This window comes from Callospermophilus lateralis, chromosome 20, assembly GCF_048772815.1.
Source record: "Callospermophilus lateralis isolate mCalLat2 chromosome 20, mCalLat2.hap1, whole genome shotgun sequence".
Lineage (NCBI taxonomy): Eukaryota > Metazoa > Chordata > Mammalia > Rodentia > Sciuridae > Callospermophilus > Callospermophilus lateralis.
In genome coordinates, this window is record NC_135324.1 from 6,832,426 (window position 1) to 6,848,535 (window position 16,110).

A 16,110-nucleotide genomic window follows, 5' to 3' on the forward strand; every position below is an offset into this window, starting at 1 on the left:
AAAGAATTCTTCCTAAGTGACATACTTGGTATAAGAAAGTTTCCCTGGAGACCCAGTTCTCCTTCATTACTGAGGCAAATTTCCTGTACAAAAGCTTTTCAGAGATTTTCTACTTATTTTTAAAAGAAAGTCGTCACTGCTTTTATTTCTGACACCTGAAAGTCACTCCTGTTACTTTATTATTTATAAACCCTCTTGGCAAGGATCTTGTGACCAAATTTCTGTTTATGATTTCTTCTATTTGGGATTTTCCCCAAACAAACCAAGATGTACTCAAATACTTAGGTAAGACGCACAATTAAGAAAAGACAGTGCAGCACATGCTGCTGCTCATCCAGCAGTAGTGCTCTTCCTTTATGTACATATTCCTGTTGCCCTCCTCCCCTCCGTATCCCACAGTACTTTGGCTCATCTTTCACTCCCCCCCACCCCCCAAGAAATAATTTCTGTTCTTTGGAGAAAGAGAAAAGCTTTAAGTTTGGAGAAGTCAGGGAAGACCTGCCTGGAGTTGGAGACTTCATCACACCAAATAATCTACATGCAGCATCCTCATGTACGTGATGCCAGTGGAGGAGGGCAATGGCAGACACTGAGGAAGGCAGCCTGAATCCAGATCTGAGGATAAGAGAAAAGGGTGTTCCAGGGAACAGAACTCTACCTCAAGGAAAGACCAAATGAAAAGGTGTCCTATACTTCTAGAAACACTGACACGACATAATAAGTCTGAGGGAGTGATCTAATCCTGAGAGACACCTTTGAAAAATATGTAGGGCTTCTGGGAATTAAGAAAGCACATTCCCCAAACAACCAACCACAAACACTGCTGCCATTAGATCCAAAAACACTAGGTATCTAGAAAGAGAGAGAGGTAGAGAGAGGCAGAAAGAATCTTTTACAATAGCTTCCATATTCTCTAGGGAATAGACAGTCCAACCTGTTGTCATTTGATCAAGAAACAGGAATTATGCCAAACACAACAGGACTTTTCCCTCTAACCTCCTCCAAGTGATAATAGTGATCGAATTGATTCTAAACACAATTTTATCAAATTTTACTCATTCAATAGTGCTCTAAAGTATCTGGGGGCCAATCACACAGTAATCACAAATGGATGTTAACAAGTAACACAAGAGCACAGACATAACATACCCCTCCCTACCCAATCATCAACTGCTGTGTGCTCTCACAAGAACCTCAAAGGCTCCCAAAAGAGACAACAGTGAATATTCACAAAATTGAGAACCAAAAATACAGTATACATTTCACGTTACTCCCATTGGCTTCTGATTTATCAGTATTCGTGTTGAACAATTTACTCATTATCAGCGCACATGGATACAGTGGCTTTCTAGAGTATGTGTTAAATAAATTATAATTTTAGGCACCCTGCCTTAAAACAAAACAAAACAAAACAAAACAAACAAACAAAAAAAAACAATTACATAAACACAGACATACCTTCTTACAGGAGCTGAATGTGCCATCAGGCAGAAGGGGCCTCCGACGCCTCTCAGGCATAAAGGGTGAGCCAAAGCGAATGTAGTGTTTGGGGGTGGTGCAAATTAATGGGGAATGAATAAGACCCGGTAACATGTTCAGCGTTGTTGCTAGTACAGTTGGGTCTGTGGTGATACGTAAAGGGCATTCAACAGGGCACTCTTGCTTCTCGGCTTTGTCGTTCAGCCATTCTGTAACTAGATACTATGGTTAAAAAAAGGAGAGAGATCATTAGTTAATGCTGCAGATGAAAAGCCAGAGGCAGTAGTAGTGCAGTTCACAAAGACAAACCTCATCTAGAAACTAGGACAGATGCCACAGCTGCAGTGAGAATGAATTGGGCATTCAGAACACAAGGCTATCTTCCTTTACCCTCTCTGTGTCCACTAAGAGAGGAACAGTTTCAGTTACCAATGATTTAAGTTCTGTCTAAAAATAAGGGAACAAAAAGTAGTAGAATGGCTTGAGGCTTTCTCATTAAAGGATTTTATCTAGAACTTGTGATCTAGCAAACACTGAGATTAATTTTTTTCTGGGGATTACAGGTACTTGTGTTTTATTAACACACCTCCTGCCATACTAGACTCATGAAGATGTATTCATGACTTACCTTTTTGGTTTTGGGGTACTTAGATGTAGCACGGTTAACATGAGATCCAGTAACTGATATCACAGTTGGGTCAGATCCTGTTAACTGCCTGTTTTCTCCTGAACTGTCTATACTTCCAGTTTCAGTAGGAGTTACTGAGTTGTTACTTCCTCCCTCTTCCAAGGCAGCTTGTGACAACTCTGCCTGTTGTGCACTGGCCTGCTTCTGACGTTTTAGTCTTTGGGCTGAACTGGTCCGGTACCGAGAAATTCGACTCTTCGGTCGGGGTCTGGAAGGCTTTGCTGGAGGTGGTTTGGGGACTGGTTTTTCTGCAGCAACATCCTGTAACAACATCAGGGTCAAATGCTGACCAAAAATTCTTATCAGTAAACATTCTATCCAATTTCTTCTTTAAGCATTCTGAATGCCTACTGGTGAAAAAGATAAGGATTTGGAAACAGTCATTTAAAATGTATTCTTTAAAAAAAAAAATTATTTTTTAGTTTTAGTTGGACACAATACCTTTATTTTATTTATTTGTATGTGGTGCTGAGGATCAAACCCAGGGCCTCACATGTGCTAGGTGAGTGCTCTACCGCTAAACTACAATCCCAGCCCTAAAACGTGTTCTTTAAACCCCAAAATTTATACATTTAAATTAACTAAAGAGGTTGTGAACAGATATCTGGGTTAGTTATTTCTATTTCTGATAAGCATCTATAAAATAGGTCATAAGTCAACTAAAGGGAAACACCTAATTTTAGGGTTCTTAGCAGAAAGAGAATTCCTCCTTGTACTTCTTTCCTAGACAATGAGGTCTCAGCTTAAGGCTTAGATTCATGGCCGGGGGGAAGGAAGGAAAAGAAGGGTTTATCTTGAGAATCCTATGAAAGGTACATGAGAGAACTCAAAACAATTTTATTTTTTGGTGGTGGGGATTAAAACTGGGGCCTCATACATGCTAAGCACTCATTCTAACATTAAGTTCCACCCCTGGCTTATAAACCGAATGATTTTTATAAATTCACCACCAACAGTTTATCTAGCAAAAACAGTACCAAGTTCCACTGAAGCATGAAGGTATTTAGTCATTCAAATTCTGAATTTACCTGTTTCCCTGAACCCCATAAATCAGCTGATGAAAATGTTAAGTGCCGTTATTTACTATGACAAGGGACAAACCCCCAAATATGGATTTTAACCATCCAAAAGATAGTTTAAAAGGTAATTGGCAGGGGCTGGGATTGTGGCTCAGCGGTAGAGTGCTCGCCTAGCATGGGCGGGACACGGGTTCGATCCTCCACCACATAAAAATAAAAAAGCATTGTGTTGTGTCCATCTACACCTAAAAAGTAAATATTTAAAAAAAAAAAAAAAAAAAAAAAAAGGTGGGCTGGGGACGTGGCTCAAGCGATAATGCGCTTGCCTGGCATGTGCAGGGCGCTGGGTTCGATCCTCAGCACCACATAAAATAAAATAAAGATGTTGTGTCCATTGAAAACTGGAAAAAAAAAAAAAAAGGAAATTGGCATTAGCAAGAGCAAAGATGCCTAAGCCCTGGTCTTTTCATTTCTTACCCCTGCTTGGGAAGACCTCCGGGTGTTCACTCCAATACTCTGTGGGATGCTTGGGATGGAAACATTTGAAGTAAGGTTGCTAACTTCAGATTCAGAAGCTTCTGTTTTTGTCTCTTCTCCAACAGGAGTCTCTGAGGTGGTGGCAGTAATCTCTATGTCAGGGCTGCTCTGTTCCAAGGGCTGATCTCGCCGTTTCTTTCTCTTTTCTAAGTTTTCGAAAGCATGCATAATGGCTTCAACCTTCCTATCCTCTCGGGTCTAGAAAGAAATAGCATTGGTATAGAAGGAAGCCCCAGTAGGAATAGGAGAATGTCAATCCAGAAGTGTTATTAATGTAAATTTATAGAAACTTACTTAACTACCAATAAGATAACACATATCTTTGAGAACATAAGATAATAACTAAAAACAAACTTTTTATTTTAAATGCTGGTAACAGGTATAAAAGAAAGCAAACCAAACTATACTTTCTTTCAAAAACCCAAATGGGCTTTTTGGAAAAAAAAAAATTATATTTCTTTTTTAGTTGTAGTTTGAAACATACCTTTGTTTTATTTATTTAATTTTATGTGGTGCTGAGGATCGAACCCAGGGCTTTGCATGTGGTAGCCAAGTGCTCTACCACTGAGCCACAACCCCAGCCTGAAAATTTTTAACATGTAAGAAAAAAGCCATCAAAACCAAATTTTCTGCAGTAGAGCGCTTGCCTACTGCGTGCGAGGTCCTAGGTTCGATCCTCAGCACCACATAAAAATAAATAAAAACAAAGGTATTGTGTCTACTTACGACTTAAAAAAAAACCCAGAACCCAAAAAAACTCCATAAAAACCTACAAAATTTCTAAGTCAGAGGAAAACAGTGCCAACACATCTTGTTTTTAACCACTGAGTTTTGGGCTAAAAAGATTATTATAAAGAAACCTCTTAAGGCAAGGATTAGATGGTCAACAGACAACTACTCCATGCATGTGTGTGTTCACCTATGTGTAGAGAAAGAAAATAGAAGCAAAGGGATGTTAGACAGCACTCACCCTCCTGCTCTGAGCTGTGTTCTCATGGTCATCTATAACCTCTTCTTTCTCTTCTTCTGGTTTTTCTTCTGGATTGTCTACTTCCTTTAAATAGAAGCAATATTAAATTATATTCTTAAACTGGGGTGGGGGAAATCAATCAATTTTATTCTGGTAGCTTAAAATTGCCCAGAAATAATTTCTAGAGCTTTCATTTGTTATTCATGTGAGGCCACATGGCAAACAGATGATAATCCTCATTCTCCAAATGGAACCTGGACAGTAGCTAAAAGGTGTTTTTTTTGTTTTTTTTTTGGTGTTGGGGATCAAACCCAGGGCCTTGTAATTACTAGGTAAGAGCTCTCAACACTGAGCTATTGAAAGGATATTCACAAGAAAATAAATGAATGCAGATGTATGCTGATATAAATAGCTATTAAGTATATACTACTGCTTCCTTAAAAATGAAGGAAACCTGGGATAAACTTTTTGGAAAGGAATGATACCACATAATCTGACCAGAGGAGATTACCTCATGATCACTGGATAAAGTTACTTTTTCTGGAACTTCTTGTGGTTGCTGGTCATTATTCTCCTCTGAAGCCTCATTCTGCTGCTCCATCTCTAGCTCTTTCCGTCGTGCTTTTCTACGTCTGGTCTCTGCCCCAATGGTAGGGAGGATTGGAGGAGGTGGGAGTGGCAGTTCTGCAGCATTTGGATTCCTTTTCTGTATAGGGCAATTCCGGTTCCCCTTGTGACATGCACAGTCCACTTTATAATTACTGCTCCAAAGAAACAAAAAATGTACTTGTCTCAGTATCCTTGAAAATCAGGTTTATCACCATTCATTCTTTTGAAACACCAGCAGGATAATTTCCTTTGGAATTATCTTTAAATAAGTTCAAAAAATTAGAGTGTCTCTAAGAATACTTTAATATTCTGTTTCTCTATATATTTCCCACTCTGTGCCTATGTATGGCCTGTAGAAAGAAAAGTACCCGCTAAATTTAATTCTCAATTGCTTTTATGCTTATCGATAATCAATCAGTAAGAGTCTGAAATGGCCAAACTTCTATTATGCTCATCATTACTGCGTCTTCACTTTTATTTGAAGGACTACTTATTAATTTTGCTTTTTCTTATTCCTGGGCGGTATGAATTTACCATATAATTTGGATTTTGCCCAAAACAACCAAAAGAGAAAAAGCATCTACTTTATAAAACCTATTATATATTCACCTATGACTTGCTATCTGTTTTTTTAAAATATATTGTCATATACAGCTAGATTACATAGTTTGAGTAAATGAGGTGAATCTTTTGTCTCATTTTGTGTGGCTCCTGACACAAATGCTCTGCTCACACTAACACATGCCATATAGCTTCCAGGAGTGTCTCATATACCTTTTTGCTATTCCTGCTAAAGAGCCATAAGTTACCACCTTTGTTAGGTGACTTTGTAAATGGTTACAAAGAAAATATCAAAATCTCTAAAAACAATCTTCAGTTGGTCTTCTCTTTCACAGGTAGAAAATATATCATTTGTGAAAAGATTAAACCAAAAAATGGCAAGGAATGAAAGCAGACTTCATAAATAGAGTCAAACTGCTTAATATCTAACACAAGGTGATCCATGTTAGGAAAAATTTTTTGGGTCTTACCAGTTACTATACTCATAATCAAATGCAATGGTGACTTCAGCATCCTTGGTGATGGCAGAAACAGCATAAATACATAGATGAATCATCCCATCTGCAATCATGTGTCGCACCTGTATGAACATGGCTCAAGGTTGGATTTATCATAGACTATTATTTTCTCATAAAAGAGGAAAAATGCTTTTACCAAATAATTTTACTTAGAGTTATAATAGTCTGTGTAAACTTCATTATTTCACATGTAATTATTATATAGTAAGGTCCTGATATTTCTTGAAATAATCAGAGAAACCTTGAGATTTAGAAATTGGGGGGGGGGGGGTTCTTAAAGTTGTTTCTGGTTCCACCAGACAATTAAAATTCTTCATCCTATAAATTAAGCTCTGTGGATTTTCTTGATGCATTTGATCTGGTTGCACTGAGTAATGAATTCAAAAAATATCCAGAATCTTACAACACTGTTTTCTCAAATCTATAAAAGTGAAACCAAATAGCTTAGCTGATCCTAATGATATCTTCCCCATGTGACCACTTCAACATAATCGAACTAATTTCTTATCTATCCAGTCTACCTTTTTCTTCTTAGGAAACCCTAATTTACTTTTTCTCATTCTCCTGCTTTAAGAAAATCCATTCCTTGCCCTAATACCACCAATGTAAAAGCAGTATTACTTTTGGTTTTCATCTTTTACAATTAAAGATTACAACTATTAGCTACAGACCTTTTTCTGGGTGATTTTCAGAATGCTTCTTCAGTAAACTTGTCCTTTGGTGGTTCCATTCAAATGGAAGTTGTTACAGATATCTTACCTCTGCATTTGGTGTACATGATCTTCTGATGAAGCGAGCATCATTACCGAAAGTACGGGCATCCACACACATCTCTACACCATTGAATTTTGAGTAGAAGAGCACAAAGGGATATGGTCTAGGGATATAATTAAAATTCCTGTAATTCTCAACACAAAATAAAAAGGCCACCCCATGACTCTAAATATGAAGCATATGCTGACAGAAGAAGCAGCAGTCCTTTGCAATGCCTAAACTTGGAAAACATCACATGCTTGTCTGCTTTTGATTAAAGTACAAGCACAAAGCAAGGAATGCTGGACTTGGAAAGGAGTCATCACCACTTTATACATTAAACAATTAGCAGATTTATTTGCACTTCACTACAAATAGCAAACAGGCATGAACTTATTTGAATTGTTATCTTTTTCCCAAAAGCAACCTATCAACCAGGAAGAGTTTTATATCAATACTGGTCAGCCAGAACCATGTTAGCCCTCAATGCTCAACAAACCATGTTCTTACTTTTTGAAGAAATGCCCATTGACCTCAAATTGTTGCCGTAACATGACTTTCCCGCGGTACTCTATTATAAGAGTATCCAAAGCCAAATCTCTTGCAGCCCTCAGGATTTTACGGTGCTTTTGAACCCGAGTGACTCTTCCCAGCTGTAACTAAATAAAACCAGAATATTAACATTAAACAAAATAGCAACAGCAGCTTAGTAGACAAGTTTTTGAATTTGATATAAGCTCAAATTTTCTAGGAAAAATGCCCCACCTAGTGAACCTGCTACCCAGAAAAGGGAAGAAAAGATCAAAGAAATACCCACGATTAAGATTTTAGTGATTCTTTCTCTAAAATAAGAATGAGGGTTAGCTTTCTATAAATCCTACACAATTCCTAGAGCTGTGTAAAATTTCCTATCCTGATTTATTTTTGATTAATAAAGATAATTAAAAAATATGTATCCAGATAGTTTCCAGTAAATATAACCTGTTTTTTTTTTTTTTTGGTTAAAAAATACAGTGGCTAATTTGTTATTCTAAACTTTTTACATTTAGAAGAATATTTGCAATCCATGCCTTTTCCTGAGATTTCTAAAAAATCTCTACTTCTTTAATTAACCCTTTGTTCCTTACCTGCATTTGGGAACCAATAACTGTATTATTACAGGCCAATTCGGTCTTATTAATAGTGTCTAAAATAGCAGGTTTGCCCACAAATTCCTTGCTAGAATGTAGATGTTGTTCAAGGGCGTTCTGTACATCTGCACTGTACTGATTAGTGAAAGCTTCTTCATACTGATCAGTCCATAGTCTTATCCGATTTTCCCAGCCCTCAGTTGTATTCTCATCTAAATTCTGTGCTTCAGAGGGAGAATTCTGCAGAGAACAAAGGTCAGGTAGGTTAGTATAGTCCATGCATAAAAATGTACCAGGGTGGGTGGGGGTGGACAGGCTGAGTTTCCAAAAAAAAAAAAAAAAAAAAAAAAAAATTCACTTGGCAGGTGGTGTGGCATAAAATAAAAATGGACTGGGAGTCAGAGGATCTGGCTTTATCAAAGTCTTATTCACAATGAGTTGTGAAGTTTCCCCACTTAAAAAAATTAGTCTAAATCACAGTTGCAGGCCATCACTTATTTTATGACCATTTTTAAGTCTCAAAAATTGCATTTATCTTATGAAAAGTATTACATCAAGTTCATAAGAAAATCTATAAAAAGGAACAGTACAGACACTGCAAACTATCAAAATGCTTAAATTCTGAATCTTATTGAACATTTATCTGTGCTAGTGTGATAGCCCAAACTGGTTTGTTTTATTATCTCCAGAAGAATGATTTTGTCTGTATGTCACTTAATGTTTTCATTATACAATTAAGAACTGTTCATACTAAATATACTTGTGATCCCAATCAATCAATCACCATGCTACCACCCACAGAAAAAGTTATTTTGTAATATATCTTTCCAATACTCTAAACAATTTATATAGCCACATTCTAAATAGTCTGAAAAGGAGAAGTGAGAGGAGGGAAGTGGGTAGGGGGACTATAAAAAAAAAATGTCTTGAGAGGAAGGTACTTTCCCATAGTCCTCTAGGAAAATCATTGCTTTCTATGGTGACAGTACTAAGAAAAGATTATTACTTTTCAGCAACAGATCTTGAACTGTGTATATAAATCTGAACTATAGAGACACAGCTTAAGTATGAAACATGTTCTTATCCATGGTGTTTAAGATTTGAGGTGCTGACAGAAAACAAACACACTGATAGTGATGATGCCATGCTAGTGGTGATTAGAAGGAAAAGATACTGTAGTGACTGAAGCTACATGAAAACCTATGTCCACACTAAATTTCCCAAACAGGCATAACAAAATTATATATACTTTCCATGCATGGTACAGAACACACTGATGTCTACTATAAAAATTGCTTCCCTTGGCCACTTTTGTAACACTGCTGTTGACGGACTTTCCACAAGAAACAGGAAAATGTAAAAATAAATCAACAAAAACACCATGGTTTTCTATAATTTTCACTAGGGTCCCAAAGACCAAACAATAAACAACTAAAAAAGAAATACCTGAAGCCAACACACTGTGAACAGAAGTATCACCTACTTGACATTATTAGTAGCAGCTGAGCAAGAATGGTGGGAAACTTGACTTAAGGCTGCATAAGACTGGGGATTAAGGATGCCCAGAAAGTATTTCCAGATTAAGCATTCAATATCAATCACTAAACTTACAACTTGTTAACTTACTGTATTTTGAAAGCCTCTGCTACAGTATTAGCTGTTGTTCATTAAGCCGACTCTTTCAGTAGTTCTTAACTGGGGCAATTTGCTCTCTGGAGACATTCAGCAACACACATTTTTGGTTATTACAATTCTTTGTATGCATGTCTGTTTGTTTTATTGCACCTACTGGGTAGATGCTGGGGGTGCTGCTAAATGTCATACAATGTGAAAAATAGTCCCTTCTACAACACAGAATTACTTAATCTGAAAAGTCAATAGCATCAAACAGACACTAATTTAATGGCAAGTCTCCACTACGAAAGCTCTTGACTTTCAGATTAAAAACCCAAATGATAAAAATTTCCCCCTCCTACAGCATCTGTCTACCTGGATCTTTGATGAAGTCAATTAATTCAGAGCACAAAATTTGTAACTCAGAATTATAAGATAACAATCAAAACACTGGAACTGTTTTTCTGTTTAAATTTTAACTTGTCTTTGGAGCTGTCAACTTCCTGAAACTGTTTTTTTGTAAACAAAATTTGGGACTTATATCTACTTTTCTGAGTGAGCCAGGCAACAGTTTCCAAAAGGTTTTAAGTCTCTGAAGGTGAATTACAGTAACTGGCTGACAAAGAGAAAAGAGCTCTGCAGCAGGGACTAGGGATATGTTTGCCCCAAGTATCTATTTAAGATCCCTTCTTAGTAAATGAAAAATGAGTTAAAACAAATTTGGCTCCTTTTAGGAGGTAAGTCTAAGCAAGCAAATAATGATTTTAGGTTGTATCTCAAACCACATTTCAGGTCTCTGACAGTCTGTGGCCAAGTCCTCTCCCATCTCTACAAGCTGAGGCCTTAGAACTTTAGATAAATGTCACCTATAACTTTATGCTATATAACTGCCAATCGAAAAAATCCTGCTTTTATATAATACATACATCTAGGTATATGAATACTAATAGAATTAAACTAGAACTTGATTCTAACAAATCCTTTGAAGCCATATCGGATAGATAAAAGAAGATACTATACAGTATCTAGATAGCAAACTTTTTGTCAACCAGTACCTAAAAGTCCTCTGAAACACTGTACATAATTTCTGTCCTCCAACCTTTTTGTAAAATCACATAAGTTCTTTTACTTGATAAATAAAGAAAAGCAACACTAGCATCACATGAGTCCTTTCCAAACAGATAAGCCAAGAAGAAGCAGTTCAACAGTACGTCATTCCAACAGGATCAACTATCAACAATATAACTTTGCTGCTAATGACAAGTTATTCGTGGAACTGGTAATTAAGCCTACTTGGTACCAGGGTGGGAGCACAAGAAATCCTCTATCATTACCACAAAATCTCACTCCTGAAATTCAGTCCAAGCACAGTGACAAAATACACCAGCCTCATTTTGTTCGGCAAAATGTCACTTACCCCCCAGCAAAGCAGCTAATGAAAAACTAATAAATGAAGGCTAATTACAGAAAGAGAAAATATTTCAGAAATTGGCCAAGAAAATCTACTTTGGAGAAAATCTCTATGAAAACTGAATGGTAACAATTACAAACTAATGAAAAGCAGACTCCAAGATTCCCAGACCATCGATGTCAGGAAAAGAAGCTGACCAAAATGCAAGATCACAGTGAAGTAAAACACAGCATCAGGGAAGATTACCCCTTACCTTCATCCGCAAGGACTTCCGGGATCCCTCTCGAAATGCCTATCCCAAAGAGGAAAACAAGTAGAACAAAACAAAACTTGGTACCAAGAATGACAGTTAAACCTATTTGAGACTAAAACTAAAGCACGAACTAGTGTTCTATTCTGCCCCCTTTTCTCTACCTAACAAATACCACGGAATTCCCAAAAGTACTTTCAAGAATAGGGGTATAGCTCACAGCCAATGAACTCTGAAACTAATTCTGATAATTTCTATTGTGGAGCTAGGAAACTAACAGGGAAGAACATGCACCATTTAAATCCTATATGCACCCCGACACTAAGAGAAAAAGTCAATAAAAAACCTTAAGTTGCAGATATACCAGTTTTGAAATTAAGAAGGAAACAAAGACCAATCCCCTTAACAAGGGGTGGGCAAGTAACCTATGAGCAACAAAGTTGCTGTGATGGGGAAGAAAGCAAGCAAAACAGAAGAGATTTCTCCTGGAAGCTTTTTACTTGAGAATACAGGAAAGTGACCACAACACTGAGGAAGACTAGACCATTCAAGAGATGTTTCCTGAATTTAGTTTTGTGATTTTTTTTTTTTAAATGAGGAAAACCCATCAACCCAATGACATGAGGTGGGCATGTAAACAGGACAAGAATTTCAGACTCCTTTGGGGCTGGAAGTCAGGAATATTATAAGGATAGTGAAAGCCTAGCTTCAAGGCTGCAATATGTATGGGCTTGTGCCAGGTAAGGCTGGAATTTCATACCTGGGATGGGTGTTGGTGTAGAACACGCTTTGAGCCAGTGGTGATGGTATGATGTGGTAGAAGAGAGGTTGGTCTATATGTACATAACACAGATTATCTGATTTTTTGTAAGCAGAGCAAAAGTGGCCTTCTAACACTTAGATCAAATTACTTAAGAGTATTTTGGTGCATTTTCTGCTCCAAAATTTGAGCTACCTTGGAAATATTTCTATTTAGAATATTTTCACCACCCATACCTTGATTTTCTTCGTCTTTGGTGCTGCACGACCCTTTTCTGGACTCTTTTTCCGCTTCTTGGGTTTGGTTCTTCTAACAGTTAAGGTGATGCTTGTAGGTGTGTGCTGTGTTGCTGTATACAACACAGTGGAAGGAGAAAGCTCCTCATCCCAGCTTTCTGTTGCACTGCTATCCCCACCTGAAAAAAGATGATTTCACATTTCAGATACCACAAGCCTTAGAGGTGTACTAACAATAGTTTATTTCTTAGGTATGTACTCTATCATTTGTAAAGGAACATGAAAATAAGATCTTTTCCTTATGAAAATAAGATCCTCTCTATGTCACTGGCTTTAAGCATATACACTCTGTTCTATATTAAACCTATTTCTTCCTTTGAATAAAAAGGGAGATTGAATATAGTCTCCAAGCTCCATTGCCTCAATCGGTAATAATTTAAGATGGGACAATGAAAAAAAAAAAAGGAAATAAAGACTTTTTTGGGGGTGGGGGATGTTCACAAGAAATAACTCTGATCTCTATCGGACTTAATGTCGTTTCCATGATAGCATTATATAGTAATTTTGAGAATACTTGTGCCTCTTTCCACAAAAAAGAGCTGAGCACCACACAAATTACTGAGAGGATTACTGAGAGAACATTGAAATCACAGAATATTTACACGTCAAACATGGGCACAACCCATCTTCTGCTTACCTGATATGTTGTCCTGCTTCCGCCGATGAAGTCTAATAACCTTCCCCCTGCTCATTCCCCTAAAGAGGGAAAATAAACTTAAAGTAGTCCTTCCAACAGCATGCAGCACATCATAGCACACATGGGAGAAGAGTCTCTGCATAGACTACCCCCTCCCTCCCACCTACCAAATGTTTCCAGGACATTAAATTTCATATCAAATTCAATAGCTTTAACATCAATCTCTCATTCCTTGTTGTCAGCAATTCTCACCTAGTGCAGAGAATTCGAGCCAAGGAGCACTAAGGAATCATCTACATTAACAAACACAAGAAAGAATACTTTGAGCTTTTCCCTACTAATAAGAAACCCTAATCCCAGCAACCCAGGCTTGAATTTAGATAGAACAGGATCTTACCTGCACTTGTCACAGTTGAGAAGGAAGCCATCCTGAGAAAGACCACAAGGACACCAGGTAGGAACAGTCTCTCCTTCAGAGTTCGGGCTGTCTCCACAGCGTTCCTCTACGGGCGACGGCAGGCCATTCAGGTCAGAACGAGGGATGATCGTCTGGACAGGGGGAGAAGCAGGAGGTGTCGGAGGAGGAGGGGCTCCGTAATTATGATCCTGAAAATAAGATTTTTTAAATCAACAGTGTCCAAACACTGGCCCCTCTCTCCCCTAAAGTATGGTACATATGGAAAGAAAGAAGAAAGTAGTACCCTTCGTTTTTTGGCTTCAACCAGGAAAGTGATAAAACAAAATGCCAAGGTCAACTGGGACATAAAAACAAGAACAATGATGCAGGGCTAGACGTCCGCTGGAGGCAGGGAAGTGCAAAAGGGGCAACTTCGTCATGCTGCATATAAACATTTCAAGAAAGTCACAATGTGTAAGAATGGATTACACTCCAGGAAGATCACTGCTCTGGAGAGAAACAAATGCATACTCACAGCATAAGGCAGTCCTCGACACCCATGCCTCTGAGTGGTCCCATAATTATGAGTGGAATACACGCTCTTCTCATTAACTGCTGGACTAGCCTCCACAGATTCAGGGCTGCACAAAGGCGAAAAGCAATGCATGATAGCATAACACCTAATCTTCCCTTAAACTAAGAGTTAACTTCCCATTCTAACCCCTCCTCTTTCCACAACCACCAGCCACTAGAATGAGAGAGAACTCAGTGAAACAATTTGATTAACATAACTAAGCCTATAAATAACAGTAGGAGTGTTACTGAATGTGAATTTGTGTGTAACATGAAGCCAGTATAGGCAGATGTCTCAAGGTAGGCACCTGGGATACAAGGTGTCCCTAATGACAAACACAAACGTACCAGCTGAGCGGGGAGTTTCCCCTAGAGAAGCCACTCTGGGCTGGTTTAGACTCAGAACTATTCTTCTTAATTGGATCTCTTAATACTTCCATGAAACCTCACATGACATTTGCAGTGAGTGAGATGATGAAAGTGCCTTCTGCACTGCCCCAGGGACCAGGCCCTCTTCCATTCACTACCAAGACAGGATACCCTGAAGAAAGTACAGGTAAAAACAATGGCATCTTATATTTATCACACCTCTCATCTTGAAGAACCCCCAAACACCTTTCACATATTAGAGTAATATTTTCTATTCACCAATGACATGCAAGCATATAAAGAACACAATTATTTAACAGCTGCATGGCAATACCCTAGGACTTCAAAATAATTAAATCTAAACTCATAAGTTACATTAGACCGGTGACAAATAATAACAATTGTATAAACTATTTTGTAATTTGCCTAACATTTGCTTTATACTTGCTGATTCCTTTTAAATTCCGCAACCACTAAATTTGGTGAACAGCACCCAGTTTTTGTAGAAGAGGAAGTTGAGAAAGTTAGAGTACATGGCTTCCCCAAGATCATTTGTTGACAGAGCTAGGACTGAAAACAGTGCCCGACTCCAAAACCTATACCCTCTCTATTATGTCTTTTTGGAAACAAGGATAACATTTTATCTTTAAAGAAATTATTTGAGACCTTTATTAACCAGGTTTAGTGAGAAACCTGGTTTAGGATCTTTCTGATTGAGTGAAAAATAAATGATTCAAGCACAATTTGTTATTATTATTGAATTTTGAATGTATTCAAATTTAGAAATTTAGTGTAAGCCTTTACTTGATAATAAAAAGGCACAGGTAGCCAAGGATAAAATAATATTTGTGGGGGAAAAAGAAAAAACAAACACCTCAGTTTTAACTTGTTACCTGGTAAGATTTGGGGGAAATTGGAATAATTATGGAACATAGTTGTATTACTCAGCAGAGATGAAAATGGATAATCTATAATTTATATTAGGACAGAGATTCACAAGACAGACACTCCAAGGACTAGAATAACTCAACCTTAGAGATCAATTGGACTTTCAGGGAATCAAATAATGTGTAACGTTTGCTTCAAATAATAGACATTTTTCCTGCCTCAGGATATACAATATATAATACTTGGCAGGAAAAAAGAAGTATGCAGTCCAACTTGGCACATCAGTTGAGAAGTGAGGGATAAAAGAAAATTCTGAGATATGTATCCAACTCACCCAGTTTTATGCTCCAAAACTGTGAGAAGGGATAATAACAGCAAAGGTAATTTCTAGATGAAGAAGAACTTTAGACATAGGAAAGTATTCTCTGTTAGTGAACTGCATGCATTTTATTATTTAACAGTGTCTGCAAGATGGGAACTGGGGGCAAGGTGTGGTACATCAAGAATGCAGGTCAGTATTCTTGAGAAAAAGATGATCTGAACATGGCTTACTGAGAGGCAATCAGCTCTGAGTATTAGGAAACAGGTGGGGTTTCCTAAATGAAACCAAAGGCAGACAAGCATTAATAAAATGAAGGTAGAATTTAGTTC

The 16,110-nt window shown here is 37.6% G+C and overlaps 1 protein-coding gene across 15 annotated transcripts in view; it reads right to left on the reverse strand.

Annotated features, from left to right (window-relative positions):
* Setd5 (SET domain containing 5) overlaps positions 1-16,110 on the reverse strand; it is a 74,824-nt gene that overhangs the window by 24,677 nt on the left and 34,037 nt on the right. For 5 of the 15 annotated variants that reach the window (XR_013089504.1, XR_013089503.1, XM_076841183.1 and 2 more), the window contains 15 exons: positions 14,551-14,743; positions 14,165-14,270; positions 13,630-13,838; positions 13,233-13,291; positions 12,536-12,714; positions 11,543-11,581; positions 8,262-8,504; positions 7,645-7,793; positions 7,141-7,258; positions 6,334-6,443; positions 5,205-5,454; positions 4,694-4,777; positions 3,664-3,921; positions 2,108-2,428; positions 1,459-1,701 (listed from right to left, as the gene is read on the reverse strand). Coding sequence is in view for 13 of the 15 variants with exons in the window: in XM_076841183.1 (XP_076697298.1) it covers positions 1,459-1,701; positions 2,108-2,428; positions 3,664-3,921; positions 4,694-4,777; positions 5,205-5,454; positions 6,334-6,443; positions 7,141-7,258; positions 7,645-7,793; positions 8,262-8,504; positions 11,543-11,581; positions 12,536-12,714; positions 13,233-13,291; positions 13,630-13,838; positions 14,165-14,270; positions 14,551-14,642 (2,460 nt within the window). In the remaining 2 variants the exon portion in view is untranslated. Of the gene's footprint in view, positions 1-1,458; positions 1,702-2,107; positions 2,429-3,663; positions 3,922-4,693; positions 4,778-5,204; positions 5,455-6,333; positions 6,444-7,140; positions 7,259-7,644; positions 7,794-8,261; positions 8,505-11,542; positions 11,582-12,535; positions 12,715-13,232; positions 13,292-13,484; positions 13,526-13,629; positions 13,839-13,933; positions 14,071-14,164; positions 14,271-14,550; positions 14,744-16,110 lie in introns of those variants that run through there. The other 10 variants (XM_076841193.1, XM_076841188.1, XM_076841190.1 and 7 more) reach the window with 10 other exon arrangements.